General features: G+C 54.2%; 1 protein-coding gene across 1 annotated transcript in view; it reads left to right on the top strand.

The window, feature by feature from the left end:
* Positions 1-2,247: 2,247 nt before the first annotated feature.
* RTN4R (reticulon 4 receptor) overlaps positions 2,248-20,243 on the top strand; it is a 134,795-nt gene continuing 116,799 nt past the window's right edge. Inside the window, exon 1 of the mRNA XM_074972347.1 lies at positions 2,248-2,506. Within this exon, the coding sequence (XP_074828448.1) occupies positions 2,485-2,506 (22 nt within the window). The 5' untranslated portion in view covers positions 2,248-2,484. The remainder of the gene's footprint in view (positions 2,507-20,243) is intronic.

The following is a 20,243-nucleotide window of genomic DNA, read 5'->3' as shown; positions in this document are numbered from 1 at the left end:
GTGTTTCAATCATACCAACAGGTACAAGGCCAAGGGTGGTACCTGGCTACGTTTGTGTGGGTGTACAAAGAGGGCTCTCAGAGGGAGTGTCTTTGGTCAGCCATGGGGGGGAATGGAAAGTCCCGCCATTCACGGAGCAGAGTCAATTGGCATGGGCAATACTTGGAGCACGTATCGGGTGCTAATACCGTGCTTCATCGACTATAAACCTAGCCAGGTGCCTTTGCTACTGAACCAGATTTGTGGTCTTATTGGGTGGTTCACTCGAGGTCTGCTGCCGGCTACCTGCGCAGAGCTGGGACAGCTCCCAGGGAGAACACACACATGCAACCAGCATCTGACAACACAGATTAACCCCCGGCCTAAACAGCACGAGGCTGGCAGAAGAATTCTTCCATTGGCCTAGCTACAGCGACAGGAGAACCCCTCCTCTCACACAAGGTTTACATTGGAGTGCTACACTGGCAGCAGCTGCACCAAGGGAGCAGTTTAAGTGCGTACACAGCCGAAAACTGGAATGACCAAGACGACACCAGTGTAGCTACATCACCTTAGCGATGCCGGCATAACCATGTGACCCAAGGGGTTTTTCCATCCGTGTAGGAACACCGCCTCCCCGAACAAGGGTCACTATGTGGATGAAAGCATTCTTCTGGTGACATAGCTGTGTCTCCACTAGAGGGCTGGTCAGCAGAGCTACGCTGGTCAGGGCTGTGGTTTTTTCAAACCCCTGGCCGTTGTGCCTAGGTTGACTTAACATTTAAGTGTAGACCAGGCCAGACTCACTGGAGGGATTTGTGAGGAGCCTGGAACTCCATCCGCTGGCCATCTGTTACCTGGAACGAGGGCACTGACCCAATCCCTGGCGTATTGGTTGGTGTTGCTCCATTTCTTACAGGCAAACATATATATGGGGTCCTTGTTTCTTTTGCCTGTGTTCCCCTTCCCCCCACCCCAGATAAAGACAGCTGTGGTTCCATGTTCCCAAAGGTCTCTGAGTGCTTGGGGTGGGGTATGGTGGGAGGGAACCACCTGCTAGAGTGATCAAGGAGGTTACTCTGTAATGTCCCAGAGCCAGGCAATGTGGGGACTGGAGCCAGCAATTCTTTTGTTGTAGAACAGGCCCTCTAGAAACGCTGTGCCGACTGGCCCTGGTGGGCACCGCTGGCAGAAGGGGTACACAGCCAAGGGCAAGACCCTGCAAGACCTCTAACTTAGGGGGCTAGGCAGGAGCTTGCTCTGGGATCCAGGTGTCTCATGACTTCCACTGCAGGGCCCGCTGCACCTTCCTGCGGGGCTGGCCTCTGGCAGAGACCAGAGATTGAGCTGGAGGGCCCCGGGGTCTGATCCAGAACGGCAGGTCCTGGGTCAGCAGGCGGCTCCGGGATCAATGAATGGAGGCACCTGCCTTGACACAGCCAGGTGCTGGTTCCCCTGAAACCACCCCTCATGGGGGGGCTGGCGATCGCCCTCTAGGGGCCAGCGCAGGGCCTGGGGAGCGAAGCCCCCTGCTGGCGGGGCAGGGAGCGGGCTTCCTCGCAGCGTCGTCAACGGCACCGCCCCATCGCCTGCACGGAGAACCACCAGCAGGCCGCTGCTCCAGGGCCCCTCGGTGGCATCCCGGCCTGGCTGGGGCAGTGCGGGATGGGGAGAGCAGCCCGGCCGCCCCCGGCCAGCTCCCTCTTGGGGCACCTTGGCATCAGCAACGAGCCCTCGGCCCCGCCGCCCCCAGTGGGCTGCCGCCTGCCCCCCAACCTCCAGGGCGCTCTACCCGGACCCCCGCCCCATGGAGCCCAGGAGCGACTGGGGCTCTGGTCGGACTCCTGCACAGCAAATCCGCCCTGCAGGCGGGCCGGGCTGGCCGCTGTGTCCCGTTATCCCCCCTCCCCAAGTGCGCGGCTTGGGGTCCCCGCACGACCCCGCTTCGCTCCCCTCTGCCCCCTGCCCGTCCGGAGGGCAGGCCGCAGCCGCAGGACCCCAGTCCCCACCGCCGGGCGGCGCCCCCTGCCACTCCCGTGCGCCCCCTCCGCCCCACGCTGCGCCCCGCTCTCGGAGCCGCCCCGCCCTGTCCCCCAGCCCCCTCTCCAGCCAGGAAATCCGAGCTCGGCTGATTCCTCCGCGTCAAACCACATGATCCCATAAAACATTCAGCGCGCTGCAGCCCGCCTAGCAGCCCGCGTTCCCCTCCCGCGCCCCGCTCGGCTCCCAGGGACCCCGCGCCGCAGCCGCCTCTCCCCGCAAGGACCAGTGCGCGCCGCGGCGGCTGCTGCGCCCCAGCCGTGCGCCTTGGGGTGGGGAGCCGGCGCCTGGATGCTGACTCCGGCCCCGGGGCGGCTCATTCGCCCGCTGCTCGCCGGCTCCGGCGGCGGGAGAGCCCCCACCCTGCGCTCGGGCTGAAGTTGGAAAGCGGACCTGCCCGCGCTGGCGAGGACTGTACCCCGGCGCCCGTTTGCCTGCCGAGCCGAGCCTGCCCCGACCCCTAAGATGAAGAGGGCGATCGCTGAAGGTAGGCGCGTCCCTTCCGCGGGGACCCCCGGCTTCAGCGCCAAGGGGAGGGCAGGGCTCCGGCAACTTCCCAGCCGGCAACTTTAGTCCCGTGGAGAGCGCGGAGCGGCCAGGACCCGCCTGCCTCCGATGTCAGGACATGGGACTGAGCCGGGGGACGCGCTGGGAGGCGATCGCGGCTCCCAGCCCCGGCAGTCGGAGCCGGGCTGACAGCCCAAGTTCCCGGTGGGCTCGGGAGCAGGGGCTGGTGTGCTGAGGTGTTGGGGGCAGGCTGGCGCTAAGAAGGAGACCCTGTATTCCCCAAGGAGGGAGAAATTGGTGATGTGTGGGGGGCTCCCGGCTCTGCCCTCTCCCCCGGCACCTGGCTCAGCGCTTCTGTGCCATTGCGGAGTCCGAGCGCTGGTGTGAACAGCCTGGATCCAGAATCAACCGCTCCCCTCCCCCGCCGCTAGGTCAGAGACCAGAAGGTCATCGGGCTGGCTGGTGTGCCCAGCACCATCTGGGCTCTGCCTTCTGAGCTGCCTTCAGCGGGGGTTGCGGGGCTTCCCGTCCCGACCTGGGGCAGCAGGAGTGGGAAGGAGGCTGCTGAGGGAAGCAGCAGCCTTTGCCTCCCAAGGGGGTCTGGTCTCGCTGATAAAAGTGGGACATCTGCTCTGCGCGCTGACCGCACCGAGGCGGATGGCAGGTGGGACGGGAAGCCAAGACATGGCTGGTAGGAAAACCGGGGAGCGAGCCCCCAAGACCCGCCAGTGCCGGCGGAGGGCTGCATGCTCAGCAGGGGTCAGCAGTGCCCTCTCCCGAGCGCCGGGGCTGAGAGAGAGGCAGCAGGTTCTCTGATCGCCCCCACCAAACCTCGGCGCTTGGGCTAGGAACAAGAGCTCCAGAAAGGAGGGTTACATTGAAACACCAGGGGGAGGAAGGGCCCGGAGGGGGCAGCGGAGAAGCAGTGGGAGAGGGAGGGGACGGAAGGGAAGGGAAGGGTCGGGTCGGGTCAGTCACCAGCATCCCTGGCTCTGCCTACCGGGGAGGAGTGCGAATGGGAGGCGAGGAGTGGAACAAAGGGAAATCTCCAATGCAAGTTCTCCTGACTTGGCAAAGTTTGCGAATTCCCCCTTAAGGGGCTAGGGAGAGTGACAGGCCACTGAAAGCCAGATCAAAGAGACTGCGTGTGGCTGGGGCAGGGGGGCAGAAGGAAAGGAAGCGGTTCCCTGGCAGTGCTAGAGATGCAGGGAACCTGCAGTGAATGTGCAGGGGTGGGAGAAAGCCAGAGATTATTGAGGGTTAGGGGGTGTGCCAGACAAATACATCATTAACTAATTGTTCCTTTGGCCCACTTTGTCTCATTTAAATGTCCATTAGTCAACAGCAGTAAACTAGATTAAGGGTAAAATGCCTGAGAACAAACCTTGGTGTATAGGTTAGGAATTGAATTGGTCCTACTGTGGGGAAGATCTCTGTGTGTAATAAGCATTCAGCGCTGCTGGCCTTTCAGAAAATCCCCATGAGCTGTTGCCACCCAAAGGAATAAAAGCTCGTTCCACAAGGAATAGCTCTGTTTGGTTTGCTCAGACAGTCCCAGTGGTATTGTGGGCTACCTGGCACCTTGCGTGGCTGAACAGGGAAATGGCTGCCAGGAGCAGGCAGTGCCTGGGTAGTGGCTCATGCCACTAAGGGTAGTCAGCTTGTTCATCTCCAGTCACCTTGGGGTAAAACCTGAAAGACCTACACTTTGGAAAGTGTGCTCCCGTCCTGCAGGGTGCAGAGACGCCCACTGGCTCCGGGGCATTGCCGACAACCCACAGGTTGCAATTTTTTTTAAATCAAAAGACATCAACCCATGTTAGAAAGCAAGTATTGTTGAGGGTGCCAGTCAAAGGGATCTGTGTGACACAGCTCTCTCTAATAACCCCTCTGTGTGTGCAGTCTCGACTGTGCTGTGTTGCTTCCTCCTTTCTGGGAGCGACCCCAGCATCACCTAGCATTGTTTCTTGGAGGGCACGGTGTCTGGTTTATTTGCAATGCTCTCGTGAGAGATCCCAGCTCCAATCCAAACAGCAGTCAGCTTCTTCGGAGAGTTTGAACGGCATCTAGTTTTGAAACAGCCACTGTGTTCCTGCTTGGGAGCAGGTTGCCATGGTCGCTTTTGCTGAGGACCCTTAGGGGGCATTGGTGTTTCAGAAGTCACCTATTCCATAATGTATTACAGTCTTGTGCACAAATGTCCTTAGATTTGAATGGGTGCCTGTATCCTGAGCACCCTGTGGATTTGGCTGTGCGCAGACTCCTGGCACTGATCCGGTGGTAACCTGTGGGTTTTCTGCCTGCCATTATATTGCAGGGAGCTGTCAGCGCACCGAGTGTGCTGTGCCCCAGTTACAGAGAGCACCACACAGAGGTGGGGGCAGCAGAAGAACCCGAGTAGAACACTTTCTCTCTCGCGGCAGTAGGCAGGGTTGCACAGGGCATGCTCACTGCACTGTGGCCCCCCCACGGGTGCCCAACAGTCATCAGCATCACGTGAAAAGCCAGGACATTCAATACAGGAAAGCTACTACAGGACCTCTGTTCATACAGCATGGCAGGTGCACAGGGGCTTTTAAAGGAGAGCCCTGGCCTGCTCCCGTGGGGTGCTGAATACCCTCAGATGCTGGTCCTAAATGTGAGTGGGGAAAATGACTGTGAAATGCCATGTGTACCTTGAAGGACATGCTCCCCAGGATCAGGCCCTGAGCGAGTGAACTGTGGGGCTCTGGCTGCCCCCACTGAGCCCAGACTGCCTTTCCCAGAGTTCACGCCAGGGTTCCCAGGTACCTTCTAAGCTGGAAATACACTGCAGGGGCAGTTGGGTCAGTGAAGCTTTTCCTCTGCCGCCTTAGCTCACAGCAAGCCTTTGTTAACACCCCTTCCGTTTACAGCTCAGAGGGTCTGTCTGCCTATGAAATCCCCATTCGTCTCCAGGATTCCTCAATGGGAAAACAGCTGTTTTAAAACCTTTATTCCCCCAAGAAACTAAGCCTGGAGAATACGTATTCATTGATGGAGGAGATGAGCAGCATTTTATTGCTCTGACCAGGAGGTAGCATTCGTCAGCTCTTTATTTGACCCTTTATTGCTTTCAGGACAGTTTTTGTTACATAATTTATCGGGGAGATGACATTTCAAAAGCCCCCCTCTTGGAACCTGTATCCCTTGGGCCATACCGGGATGGGATACCTAGACGTACAGAAGTTGTGATCGTAGGGTTCTGTGAGCCCCAGTGCTTTCGTGCTCCTCTCTGCCACGCTGGATTGTATCAGCACAGATGGTGTTGTGCCCCCACTTGGTTTGGTGATGTTTTCTCACTCGGAGCACTGGAAAAGGCTGTGCTAGAAAATGATTTAATTAGATCTGGTGAGACAAAGAGCCGCTGTGACCCTCGTGAGCTCTCTAGCTCGTGAGCAGCGTGTTCCAGGGCTGCTTACCAATAAGATGCGACACGCCAGCCCCGTCTTCAAACTCTGCCACGTCCTCTGTTAATTACCTCCATGCCGCTCTCTGCTGCTCTGAGCTGGCATCAACTCGGAGCCTCACGGGAGCCTATGCAGGAGAAGATTGTAGGCCCAAGTGTGTGGGAGGCTGGGACGGAGGGACAGGGCAGCTTGCAATGGAATCGAGATCCCTTCCGTTTTAGAACGTGACACGCGTCCTGCTCGGCAGGACCAGCCAGGATCTGCAGACAAGTTAGAGTGGAAACGGCTATCTGGCATTCATCCTTTGCATGTGTTCCTCCAGCTGAAATAAGGGCCAGGTTCCTGTGCAGTCCTGGTGTAACTGCACTGACTTCATGGATTTACACCAGGGATGACTTTGGCTTCTAGGCAAAAACTGCCCCTCCGGTAGCATCTAGTTACTGTGAACCCCACAAAAGCCATAGGCTGGAGCTACTGGCAGTGAAGGGATGAATGGGAAGTTGGAGCTCTGGGGAGCAGGGCCCAAGGAACGCTCTGGTCGGGTGTGCATTCCTCGCCGTGTTGCTGCTGCTATTTGCTGTACTTGTGTATGTGGTAGCAGCACCCGGTGTAAGTGGCAAAGCGCCGGCAATCGCCCCTGTAAGCCGCCCCTGGCCTCATGTACCTGTGCTCCCGAGGGAGCCTGGGCACACTCCCGCCGCCTGCACTGGTGTGTGCTGCTTCCCGAAGAGCTACTTCTCGCTTGCAGAAAGTGCCGAGACGGAAGCACGGTGCTTGGAGCCTAGGTGAAGGTGTGGGCTGTTGCTGGCTGGACTGGAGGAGGCTTGGGAGGGTGGATGGAGCCAGCATCCCTAATGAAGAGACTAGAGCTCTGAGCCAGCATGAACACAATGTGCCTGGCTCCTGTTCCAGCTCCTCATTCTGCTGTACAGTGGCTTCTTTTCAAGAGGCTGTGAGTACAGCACAAGCACGCTATCCACACTGCACAGCAGACCGAAGCGGGGGGGGAAGGAGTCGGCTTAATTAGGTGTGTACTCGCTTCCCCCTGGATTTGAAATGCTTTCTGCTGCTGTTGCTTTCACTAAGACATATCTCTGAGAGCCAGGAGCCAAACTCCTCCTTTGCTGTTTCTAAAGGAGTTGATTTACCCGGGAGGCACACCCTGCAGCAGGAATAGCCTGTGCCTCTCAGAGACTGTGAACGCTGGGAATTGCACGAAGGGCTTGAATGCACTTGAGATGCTGCAGCGGTGTTGGAGCATTTAGTGTAGACACAATCTCCACCGACAGGAGGGGTTCCCCAGTCTCCACCTCCCTGAGAGGCAGTAGCTATGTGGACAAAAGAATTCCCGTTCCATCTACCTAGCGCTGCCTGCACCAGGGTTAGCTCGGGGGTGGATTTTTTTTTCCATGTCTGCATGAAAGGCTTTGAGTGTGGGTGTTTGGAGCTGCATTCTGGGGCCGCCGCTGTCTGGTGGGGTTTGAGTGTATGGGGTTCTGGGGCTTCTCCAGGACAGACACCAGTGAGTGTGGGGCAAAGTGGCCTGCATTCTGCCCTCTGCAAATCCCAGCCTCCCCCCTTCAATATTCACTGTTCCAGCTTTGGGAGGTACCAGCGGCCAAGGAGAGCCATGAAATGTTGGTCTGAAAAAATAAACAGTGTAAAGCAGGAAATGGCGAGTCTCAGAACATGTGTGTAAAAAAGTTGAGACTTAATACAGGCTCCCTCGCCCCCCAGCTATGTCAGCAGTTGGGTCTTCTTATGTTTGCCTGAGTCCCCTGCACAAATTATATACCCCGAGCCCCTGGCTGACTGCTGCTCAACTCCAGTTTTGTGCTGGCCAGTGGAATGCCATAGATTTCAGTGCGTTTACCCTGGTCTAAAGCTGGAGTAGCAGTGGATGAATGGAATCCAGTGTGTACAACGGCCATGTTGTGTGTGCAGTCTGCTGTGATGATGGGCACTCTACGTCTACCTTCGCCAGACACAGTGTACGTGGGCATTCTGCACATGCTCAGACTGTTCATATCTGCTCCATTGTTAGAAGGGCACCAAGAGCTGGGCCTCCTACATCCTATTCTTAGCTTTGCCATTGACTCGTTGTGACTGTGTCCTTCACCCCACGCTCCCATGCCTTAGTTTTTCCATCTTTAATTTGGGGATAATGGTGCTGACCTGTTTCCCCAAAGGCTCTCTGATGGGTTTGGAGGTCACAGGGCGAAGGGGGTGGAGATGACAAAGTAGCCTCTACTACTTATTCATATCTTAGTATTGGTTATTCCAAAGGAGAAGCAGGCGTGTCTGTGCCTGGGGCCGGGAGGGTCCCTTCTTTAGCAGTGACATTCTAGTCCCAGGTTTGGTGCTGTTTCAGCATCAGCTGTGTTCTGTTGCCTATGGTCTGTCCTTCTCAGAGCCCCAGGGCCTTACATTTCAACTCTTGGGCTAAGCAAAAGTGTCACCAACTCTTGTGATATGGGATGGATTTCTTAAAGCCTGAGCTCCTGGAGTCAGGGAATTTAGGTGGAAATCTCAGCTTCCATTAGAAAAAAAAATCAGTTTCTAGCCCTTGTGTTCGCTGAGAAAAGTGGGAAACGTGAGCCGAGTGTGAGCGAGAGGCTCAAGAACCAGAAGACAAATAGGGTGCCCTCAGATTTGATTTTTAAGTCCGTCTCATGGTGTTTTGGGGGCCTGGCTTGTGATTTTTGACAGTGTGGGGTTGGCGAAGCAAAAACCAGTGCTGGCCTTGTGCCAGGGAAATTAAATGGGATTTGGGTGGGGTGGGTGCTGAGCCAAAGCCCACTGGAACCAAAGGGGGGTCTCCATCAGCTTCAGCGAGCGCTGTCTCAGGCCCCAAGGAGGATCTGGTGGGTGGCTGATTGCGGGGGTCACAGTGGAGGTACCTGCATGGGCCTGCTATGGGCCCCACTGGCCCTTGGGAGTTATGGCCCTGTTCACTCCAGCGAGGCTCGGATGGGATCTGGGGCCGTGCCAGAGATGGGGGCAGCTGCTCAGCAGCCTCCCTGCTTGGGGTGTCACAGAGACTCTCCATCTCTTGTGGTCCTGCTGCGCATGAGGCACATTTGTTGCCAGGTAGGTCACTGCCCCAGCCAGCATGTTCCACCATTTCACTGTTAATTGAAGCAGAATTGCTTGGCAAACAGCCCAGAGTGGAAAAACCTGAGAAATGCCACAAACTTTGCTAATATTCCAACTGATCGGATACACTCACAAAACTCTGCTCCGTTTTCTTTAATTCACATATTTCAGTGCAAGTTCACGACATTTCCTGGAATTTTCATCCCCCAGCTGCTCCTCCATCTAGTCCCCCCACCATCCCTCCGTCCCCGCCTGATGAAAGCTCAATAGTTTTTCCTTTCCTGAGACTAGCCTAGATGGATGTTTTAACTTCATTGCATCTTAACAATCACACTTTCCCTTTTACTCACATGCTGCTTCTCAAACTGGAAGCAAATGACTGTTTACACTTAATATTTAAACCTCATGTTTCCCTTGCTTCGCTGCATGGAAATTGCATTGAGAACACAGCAAGAATGTGGCCTTGAAGTAACTGATTATTATTATTATTGCTGTTTATTACTTATATTGTGCCCTAGGTATGTGTAGTGCTCTTACAGAAAGAAATTGGCCCTTTAAATTTGCACTTGAAAATCACTTTCCTGGCTTGTGGAATTGTCTCTTGTATTCTGCTCTGTGGGGGAAATTGGTTAGCTCCTTTTTTGGTAAGAACAAAGGTTTTTTTGAGAACCATCTGGCTGCTGCTTTCTTCTCCTGTAGCTGTGCAGTTTGCTGGGAGTTCATTTGCGTCTTTAGCTACTAAAGAGAAAGTAAAAGTGACTGATTAGTCTGAGACTGGGAGCATTCACATCAAAGTGGCAGATTTTGTGAGCCCTGTTTGGGAAAGTGTTTAAAACTGGTGTGTTTTCATTAGATTTTGAAGACTGGGTAGATTTGGGCTCTCAGCACTGCTGCACAGCCCTGGACTCCGCAGCCTGGGTGTTATTGTCAGAGTGAATTGTGTAGCTGTTCACGGTGGTGTGTGCTTACTGGATTATTTTAAATATTGATTTTAATTGTGTGTCTTTCTCAGGGCTGGGAGTAATGATGAGACCTGCATACAACGCACCCTGTGCATAATTAGCAATGTGTGTGTGGATCAGGTGTGAGCTCAGTCTGATTTCAATGTGGTGGGGGATCTCTGGAGACCCTAAATTCAGCTCCCCACCCTTCTGTGCATCTAGGGGCCACTGCTGGGCTGCGGAGCAAGGTGTGAATTCAGCAGTCCAGTTTATGTGCCTCCGCAGACAAAAGGCAGCGCTGGAGACTGTAATAGGAAATATCGAGTTTAACGTTCTCTTTCTCTCTGCACATGTAAGTGATAGTCGAAAAGCTGCGGGGAACTTTATGCCTGGGATGTTTCCGTAGGCACCCACCAGCTTCCTAGGGGTCTAGGAAGTTATAGTTTGGCTGTGGAGCACAAGTTATGTCTCTCTGGAAGCGTCTCCTTCCCCATGCAAGCGCCGTTCAGTGACTAGTGTTTTCCATGCCAATACGCATGCTGTTAGCTTTGGCTTTACACTAGAGGGCTGTCTGTGCCTTTCCCTTCGGAGGGAACACGTTAGTCTGTGCACTCCGGATGGGTATGTCTGCAGTCTCCAAACAATTCAATAGCAGCCATTTGGTCAGGTGGGAAATGCTCAGAAAGCTTTTATTTACCACTCGTGGAGTCTATTTGTGCTGCATACAAACAGCTCATTGCATTGGACCTGTTTGTATGAAACCCCGGGGAGACCTTCATTTCTGTCCATTGGATCCCATTCTCTCCTGACCCACTGAGAAGGGGCGGCTGCAGCCCGCACCCCATTCAGAGGAGCCAGGGGGCCTCTGGGTCAGTTTGGCCTCCCTCTCTTGTGTTCCCTGGAGCTTGGTGCCAATCCTGGGAACTGGGGAGCTGCAGGGCCCTCTTCTGAGCAGGGCTTCTGCCTGTTGCTGGGCTGCATGTCCCTACCTGCTGTGGAGTGGGGATCGGAAGGTGGAGGGGCCTGTGTTCTGCCAATGGGCAGAGCCCTGGGGCACCAAGCCATTGAGAGCAGGGCGAGACGGAAGCTGCGGGTAGCGGAGAGGAGAGGCTCCCTGCAGGGAGAACAGGCCTATCAAAAATCAGGGTGGGTGGTAGTGTCATGTGCAGACTTGGGCCCTTCGCAAGCACAGGGCCTTACTCCTGAGACTGTGGGCACCGGGGAGGAATGGCCCTTGCTGGGGATGGGGGTCCTTGTTTGAATAAGAGAATGATGGGGCCTCAGAGAAGATAACAAACCTGCTATTGCTGCTCGCTAAGGGAGTTCTCCTGTAGCTGGCAGGGCAGAGGCTGGTGTCTTTGGAGCAGAAGGACACATGCTAGAGTCCGTGCATGATTTATACTCATCATGTCTCTTGTCTGTCACACATAGCCCTACTACATAGGGATTATTCCCAGAGACAGTCCCCAGCCTGCCCCCTCTACAGCTGGCACGTCAGCTCTGCCTGCCCAGCCCCAGGCTGGAATTCATTTGCAAAATGCATTTGACAAATCCCAAATCGTGACTGGCTCGTCTGCGGGGCATGTGTGCCCAGCAGCAAACCTGGCTGGGTATCGCTCTCTGAGTCCAGTCAGGGTGGTATCCTCTGCAGAGCATTGCACGGCACTAGATCCCCTATGCTCAGCGAGAAAGAAATGAGCATGTAGGACCTACACAAATAAGAAAGCGGCCTTTACCTGCACAGCCAGTACAAAGATGTGGCCACATCCCATGCAGCTGCATAGCGGCTTTCCTCACTACTGTGCTCTGCAGGGAGGGATGGGCAGGAAAATGGGCTTCGGTGGCTCCGGGGCCCCTCCCCGGGGATGCTGTGGGTCAGCACCATGTTGCCTCAAATGTGCTGCCGGCCCAAGGTGCCTCTGCCTGGGATGTCTGGGGCTTTAATCATAGAATCATAGAATCTCAGGGCTGGAAGGGACCTCAGGAGGTCATCTAGTCTCACCCCCTGCTCAAAGCAGGACCAATCCCCAACTAAATCATCCCAGCCAGGGCTTTGTCAAGCCTGACCTTAAAAATATCTAAGGAAGGAGATATTCCAGTGTTTCACCACCCTCCTAGTGAAAAAGTTTTTCCTGATATCCAATACCTTGGACCACTGATACCTTGGACCACTGAAAATTCTTTGGTTCTTTTATGGCTTGCCCAGGATTTCTCCTAGACTCTAGACCAGGTTTAGAGTCTCTAGGCTTCAGAGGGCCACAAACCCGAATGAGGAGGGTAACGATTGAGGCAGAGGGCCTTCCGAAGTCCCAGAGGCGTTTCCTCAATCTATTAACCGATTAACTGTCACTGTCTGGGAGAGGGCAGGTTTCCTGCAGCCCCAGGCTTTGAGACACCCAGGAAATGCGGAAGCATTATTGGAGGGCGCACCCTTCCCTCCACTCAGGTGTGTAGCCCCGCAACACATGGCTCCAGCCGCTTCTGGCACACTTGGAAGTGCACCTGTCAGTTCCTTGTCAGAGCCTGATTTAGCGAGAGCGATAACGTCTCCCCTTCCCCCTCTCTCAATTTGCAGCGAACATCTCCTGATGGGAGGGAGGAATTAATAACAGTAATTGCAGCACCTCGCAGTGCGGCGCACTCATGCTAACCACACAAGCAATGATGGATTGTGGGAAACCGCTCGCAGGAACTGCTCTGGCACAAGGAAGTTGATGCGGAGATGGCCTATTAGCGGCCCCTCTCCATCCATCACTGCGGGTGGGTGCTTCGGGGAACACGGCACCTCTTTCTGCGGGGAGTCTTGGAAAGCCGCTTCGGCCGGCGGGTGTCCCCGGTAGCCTGCCAGGGCAGGGGGCAGCAGAAAGGTGCGCAGGGCAAGGAAGGGGAGCTGAGTGGGACCTATCCATGCTGTGAACTACCAGGCCAGGTGTTCTGCAGGGGCTTGGCTGTCTCCCAGCAGTGACCGGCACTGCCCTCCCGCTTCCCAGGGTGGGCTCTGCCCAGGCACTGGGCTTCTGAGGATTTGCTTCCAAAGAGCCCTGGAGAGAGTGTGTGTGTGTGTGGGGAGGGGCGGTGTTAGGTTCCCCTTCCCGCCCGCAGGCCAGAGGGAAGCTGGAGCTCTTGAGGGGCATTTCTGGGACTTGGGGAGCGTGTGGCCCTGCTATAGTGTGGTGCTGCTCAGGCATTGCCTTGATCATTCAGCAACCCACCTGCAGGTGCCCAGGTGTCGCTCAGTTGCTGGGTCCTGGGTATTGACCTAGCTTCCTTCCCCATGCTCCGCCCAGCTGGGGAGCCCTGGCTCTGCGCACCCTCCACCCCACCCGCCAAGTGGTGGGAGCTGTGAATTGGAAGCTCTGTGGAGGATGCCATTTGCTGCAGGTTGATAATTTGTCACTCCCTGATTTCACATCTCGAACATGATCTACACTAAACCCTGTCACGACAGGTGATCTGGGAGCAGCCCGGACTTGCCTCTGTACTGACTCCCCGCCCCGTCCCTCTGCCTCCCCATCTCTGCTGGGCCCCTCGCTCCCGTCTGGCCCTGGCAGCAAATCCAGTGGCACTGAGGCCAATTCTGGCATAGGGTGGTGTTGTACTTAAAGCCCCAGCTCCTGGAGTCCTGAGGTTCTGGGAAGATCTCCACTTGCATTTCAAAATGCAAAGTGCATTTCTGCCCTCCCAGCTGTGGAGAAGAGCTGGAAAATGTGGCCCCTGAAGGCTCAAAACCCAGAACGCAAATAAACAATATTGTCTTCTCTGTGTAAAGGTGTTTTAAAAAAATCTCACACTCATGATTTTTGACGCATTGGGGTTGGTGCTGCTGCCATGTCCTTGACTGACTGAAACGCAAGGCCTGGAAATTAGGCAGAAATTATCTGAGCAGCGTCCCCAGCCCCACTTTGGTCCCCATCGTCCAGGGAATGCTGGCCCTGACAGAGCTCCTGTCCTGTATGGAGTGGAGCCGCTCCCCAAAACCTGGCCGCATGGGCTCTGGGTGGGTCACAGCTGACTGCCTGTGTGTGGTGGGAACGTGGCCGTCTGGGCTCTGGTGTCCCTGCTGTAGGAGTGGGGTTGTCTCTGAATGCCGGCCTCTGCCTTTTGGATTGGACCCAGGGATCAGCATGGCCGGAGAGAGATATCTGCACCAGCTGCTGAATAAATGACGCCAATCCTGCCCCTTGGTAGCCACCCAGGAGCGACTGGCTTTGCATGGACAGGTTCTTCCAGGGTGAAATGCTTTTCTTCGGCTAGGATTTATTTTTGGCTTTCCCAGTGCTTGGCTAGTCTTACAGTTAATGCGGGGATTCTAGCCCGTCAGCTGGGAGCTCCTGCCATGCTGCTGGGAGATGGCCATCTCCCAGAGCATTTGCTAGGTCGTGGCCCATGGATTTGTTTGCCATAATCGTCTGGGCGTGTGTAACCCATGTGTGCCTGGAGAGAGGCAGTGCCCTGCTGGTAGAAAGAGATGTCTGTGTCTGCTTTGTGAGGGGGAGGAGGAGAGAGCTCTTTGCACCACACACACCACAAAGATGGGGAATTTGCTCTCTCTTTGGAAACGGATCCAGCCAGCTCTGCAGGAGAGCAGGCTCTGTAGCAATTCAGGAGCAAATGCTGGGATAAGGACCAGATAGGTGTCCTGCTGTGTGCGTGCAGCTTGGCCCGGTGCTCATTGCATGAGTGTGAGGCATGGAATGCAGCCAGAGTAGAGGCTCACTCCTCTCCTAGGCTAATGCCATGTCCTTGGGAGGTGCTGTGTTTCCGATGTAAATGCCCTGGGATGGTGTCTGGGCAGCCCCCCCGCTGCATTCTCGTTGCTCGCGCCACTGGGCATCTCTGTGGGGAACGTTGTTGTTATTCTGATGAATTTGGATCTCAGGGCTGGTCATAGATGCAGCCTTGAGGCCACAGATCCAGAAGTCTCTGGGAACATTCGGGATGGAGCTGTGCAAGTTTCCCCACAGTGCAGCCCCAGTGCGCCTCCCCCCTGAGCATGAGGGAGCACATACCCTGTGGCAAGCAGCCCCAAGGGCCGTGTGGCCATGCACTGGCCTCCACTCCAGGCCTGTGGGTGAGAGATGGAGTTTTGAAGCACATGCTGTGTTTCAACACTAGCAGGTGGTGTGGTCTAGTGGGTAGAGCATGGGGGCTGGATGGCTTGTCTTCCAGGCCCAGCTCTGTCACTGGCTTGCTGTCAGGCAGGTCATTTAGAGTCTGACAGGCAGAGGTTCTGAGAGCCTGCAGCTACCACTGAGTGGTGAGTGCTGAGCATCCCTGAAAAGGCAGGCCTGCAACCTCTGTTTCCCTGCTCTCTGTCTGTCAATGAGCTCATGTTACTCACCTGTCCATCTTCTGATTTAATGTGCATCAGGCCTCACCAGAGAGAGTGTTGGCGGCTGCTTACCCTAAACCTGCTCTCTCCAGGTAGTAAAGATGGGACCTTACCAGAGACTGAGCATCGCAAAAACAGGAGCTGGAACAAATGGATTAATCAAAGACCCACAGGTCACCAGGCCCAGCTGGTCCAACTGAGCAGGCTGATGGGCCTTGAGAATGAGCAGCTAGAAAAAATATGCCATCTCTCCTTAAAATCAGCTGCTGTGCCAGAGGGCTGGAAGGCAGCGTGTTTTTCCTGTCCTTTAAATGACAGGAACTAAGAGGAGCCCTGGGAATTAGGGCAGTGAGCTGGCCCTCTGCACTAGAGACACTGGGAAGCAATAATTAAAGACGGGTATAAAAACACTGGAATGATCCTGGTGTGATGGGAGTTAATGGTTTCTGTAAAGAAAAACCAGGCATCTCCAGTCTGCAGAATTCTTTGAGAATGTCATCAAAAGCAGGGCCAGAGGAGGAGCGGGTGATGTTTGGACTTTCTGAAGGCTTTTGCCAAGGTCCCCAACAAGGGGCTGTTAAGGTCATAGTTTCTGATCCATGACAAAATGTTACCTCTCACTCTATCTGAGAGACAGAAAGCAGAGTAGGAATACAGAATTGTATATTCAATATGGCAGAATGTTAACATCGGGAGGTCTCAAGGATCTGTCCTGGGATTGGGGTTGATAATGGATTAATCGCTGATCTAGAAAGGGGTGTGAACTCTGAGGTGGCAAAACCCTGGTACACAGAACTCTGAGGTGGCAAAAAGCCTTTAGATTAATCGAGAAGAGAGGAGGACTGTCACAGGGAACTAAGCAAGGTTGGTGAATGGGCAACATAATGGCAGAGGAATTTCAGAGCTGATCGATGCAAAGCAGTGCACACTGGATGGATTATTTTCATCTCCTTGTTCATATTGCTGGGTTTTAGATGGACTGTAACTCTGTGCCCTCCAAAGAAACCTCTGCTCATTGTGCACCAGCAGGCAGCATGTTAGTGGATCCAGAAAAGAACCCCGAGAAACCAGAATGCCTTCTTGTTCATTAAATGGTACGCCATCCTTTGGGGGTATTTTGTGTACTTTTTGGTCACCTGATCTCAAAATAGACACATCGCCCATCTTTGCCAAAATTATTCGAGTGAGGAAGAGAGTTCTCTGTGGAGAGACATCAGAAAACCTGGGACTGTTTGCTGCAGTAAGGTGATGAACAAGAGGGGACAGGAGAGCGGAGAATGCAATAATGAATGGCACAGAGAGGATAGATCAGCCACTTCCCCCAGACAACACGGGGGCATTCAGTGAAATCAAAAGGCAACACATTTAAAGCTGATAAAAAGTGATTACTTTAGGCGACACACAGCTAGCTTATGGAACTCATTGCCACAAGGTATCGCTGAGGTCAAGAGCTCAGGGAGAATTGGAGGACTGAACACTTATATGACATGAGAACATCAACAGGTACCTTAGGTAGGAATAAAAATACCAAGGCTATAAACCCTATGGCTTCAGGCATAGACCAGCCTAAGGGCGAAGGGGTTAGGAGGGAATATCCTGCAAGGGCAGGTTGTTCCACAACGGGCCCCAGTGGCGTTTCTTGCCCCTTCCCCAGATGCATCCAGCCCTGGCCACTGTGGGAGATGGATACTGGACTAGAAGGTTCCCAGTCTGGTCTGGCCTGGCACAGCCTGTGTTGGTCTCTGGCAGGCAGGGATGCTGGGAGGATGAATGGTTAGTATTTGCCCTGTTGTGCTCAGTAACCTTTGCTACCTTGGGGGGAATAGTTTATTCCCCTCCAAACTAGGGGCCACCGTGGAGATTCTGACAGGTGCCACTGGACAGCGTGTGCTGCACGGGTGCTGCTCTCTCGAGCCATGGTGTAGCTTGTCAGGATGCTACATGGAAACGTGCATGTTTAGCATTGGGATTCGTTAGCGGCTTTGTTTGTGAGAAATGGGACTCATCGTGGGTGGGCACTGGAGGCTGTTAGCCAGGGTGCACAGTGGCTTTGGAGGACGCGTCAGCCTAGCACACAGCTGAGTAGTGCCAGGTGGTGGTGTGAATCCATGGTGCCTCCATGCAGTGTGGGGCGGCATGGTCCCTGGCAAATGGGCGCTGCCCACCAGTCTGGGAGCCAAGTGCTGGCCCGGCCCCGTGCTGCTTAGGCTCGCTGGCAGCAGAGGCTGGCGACGGACATGAGGTGACGTGTGGAGTATGTTTCTCCAACTGGGGTTGGCTCCGGAGTGATGCTGCCATTAGATAACCGGGGGGAGGGGAGCCATTGTCCGTAGTGGCACATTTCACAGCAGCGAGAGCTGCTCACAGTGCCTGGACTTGATGCAAGAAGCCTCTTTCTTTCCCTTTAAAACAGCACCCTTCTTACAGGGCTTGATCCACCATCAGCTGGAGTCAGCGGGAGCCTTTCCTCTGGCTTTAATGGGCTTCGGGCCTGGCCTTTAAAGAGTTAACAGCAATAGTAGATTCGTAGGTATTAAGGCCAGAAGGGACCACCATGACCCTCTCGACTGATCCCCTTGCTAGCCCAGCCCAGAAAGTAGCATGGGGGATTGGGTTCCGCCAGCTGCTCTCGTGTATGCCACTCAGTGCTCAAGAGATCGTCCCATAACAAACCAGCGTGTTAAGGACAGTGCTAATGACAGACCCTCCCATAACAAGCCAAAGTGCAGCTTGCCTTTACGAACATCCCTAAAAATAGCACAACTGGATGCCCATGTGATGTGCTTTAGTAGGAAAATAGATTCATTTCCCAGCTCCGTGGGGAGCGTTGTATACAGCAGAGAGTAAATAGTGGTTTTTTTTTTCAAGTGATAACTACTTTGGAGGTGCCCTTTCCAGCCATTTTCTTACACCCTCGTCTCCAGTGGGGCTGCAGAGGGCAGCACCCGGCCCTGATGATCTCTGGAGATGATCTCACCACATTGTATTTGCTTGGCTGCTAATTAAGAGACTGTTCAATCCCCGCTCTGTCCCCTGCAACTTCCTGTAAATGCAGATAAGAGCCATTACTAATCCATCACAAGGTGCATTAAAATCCCCTTAATTAATAAGTAGGAGACACTGAAATCTACAAGAGAGTGAGCAGCCGAGGGGAACGTGACATGGCTGGGCACTGAGATGCTCAAGCAACTGGCTGTGCTCCCTGCTGGGCCCAGGCACACCACAGGGGCGGCACCGCCGCGAAGGGAACGTCGGCTTGACTCTGCTTGGGGAAGCAGCTTGTCAAGGTTCTTTCCCCACTCTGAATTCTAGGGTACAGATGTGGGGACCTGCATGAAACCCCCTAAGCTTATTTTTACCAGCTTAGGTTAAAACTTCCCCAAGGTACAAACTATTTTACCTTTTGCCCTTGGACTTTATTGCTGCCACCACCAAGTGTCTAACAAATATATAACAGGGAAAGAGCCAGCTTGGAAACGTCTTTCCCCCCAAAATCCTCCCCAAACCCTTCACCCCCTTTCCTGGGGAAGGCTTGATAAAAATCCTCACCAATTTGCATAGGTGAACACAGACCCAAACTCTTGGATCTTAAGAACAATGAAAAAGCAATCAGGTTCTTAGAAGAAGAATTTTAATTGAAGAAAAAGTAAAAGAATCACCTCTGTAAAATCAGGATGGTAAATACCTTACAGGGTAATCCGATTCAAAACATAGAGAGTCCCTCTAAGCAGAACCTTAAGTTACAAAAAGACACAAAAACAGGAATATACATTCCATTCAGCACAGCTTATTTTATCAGCCATTTAAAGAAAACAGAATCTAACGCATATCTAGCTAGATTACTTACTAAGTTCTAAGACTCCATTCCTGTTCTGTTCCTGGCAAAAGCATCACACAGACAGAGAGAACCTTTGTTTCTCCCCCACTCCAGCTTTGAAAGTATCTTGTCTCCTCATTGGTCATTTTGGTCAGGTGCCAGCGAGGTTATCCTAGCGTCTTAACCCTTTACAGGTGAAAGGGTTTTTCCTCTGGCCAGGAGAGATTTTAAAGGTGTTTACCCTTCCCTTTATATTTATGACACAGCTGCTCACGCAGCATGATATAAATGGCGAGTGTCAACACCAGAGCCCTCTGATGTGCCCAGGGACCCTCTCCCCCTGGCTACCAGTCTGAGCCTAGCTGAGATGGCTGGAAGGATATGGGGGTTTTGAGCAGCTGCAAACCTGGCTAATGCATGGGGGTGGGGGGGAGAGTTGGGATCTTCCAGGGAGGGGGCTTAGGGTATGCTCCTGGGGAAGGGAGTTGGAGGGGCTGCTGGGTTCCCGGGACAGGGTGTGAGAAGCACTTCCTTTTGATTCCTCAGCATTCACCCCAAATCGCCGGGAAATCACTGACCAAGGCTTGAGCTGCCTCTGGCTGCAAGGTCCCTGGAGTGCAGCAGGTGTGTCCCTTCCCTGCATGCTGTACTGGCGATTCCCTGCCATCTTGGTGCTTCCACCAGTGTGGACCATTGTGACTGTGCCTAACCTGCACCCCCTGTGCAGGCAAACATTGCTTCCATGCCGCCGCCCCCCCGGTGCTCTCTGCAAGGCAGGCTGGGCTAGACGTGCCCATTTCCAAGGCACCCATGCAATAGCAGGCGCTGGGGAGCTCTGCCAATGAAATAAAGTGACCCCATTTTACTGAGACTGCCTCTCTTCATCTCTTGGTGACCTTGGGTCTCATGTCTCCTCAAGCCCCATCTCCCAGGCACCACAGGGAGCTGCAGGACTGGCCAGCATGTGCCTTTGTGATGCCTCAAAGTCCCCTGCCCTCGGGGGCGGGTCTGGAAGTGCCTGACATGGTTTATAATTCTGCTTTTCTTGCAATGTGACACTGTGGCCCATTGTAAAACATGTCTTGTCCAGGCTGCCACTCCTT

The sequence above is a fragment of the Natator depressus genome, chromosome 15 (assembly GCF_965152275.1).
Source record: "Natator depressus isolate rNatDep1 chromosome 15, rNatDep2.hap1, whole genome shotgun sequence".
NCBI classification, from domain to species: domain Eukaryota; kingdom Metazoa; phylum Chordata; order Testudines; family Cheloniidae; genus Natator; species Natator depressus.
The sequence above is the reverse complement of the archived record's forward strand: the minus strand, read 5'-3'. Positions and strand labels throughout refer to the sequence as shown.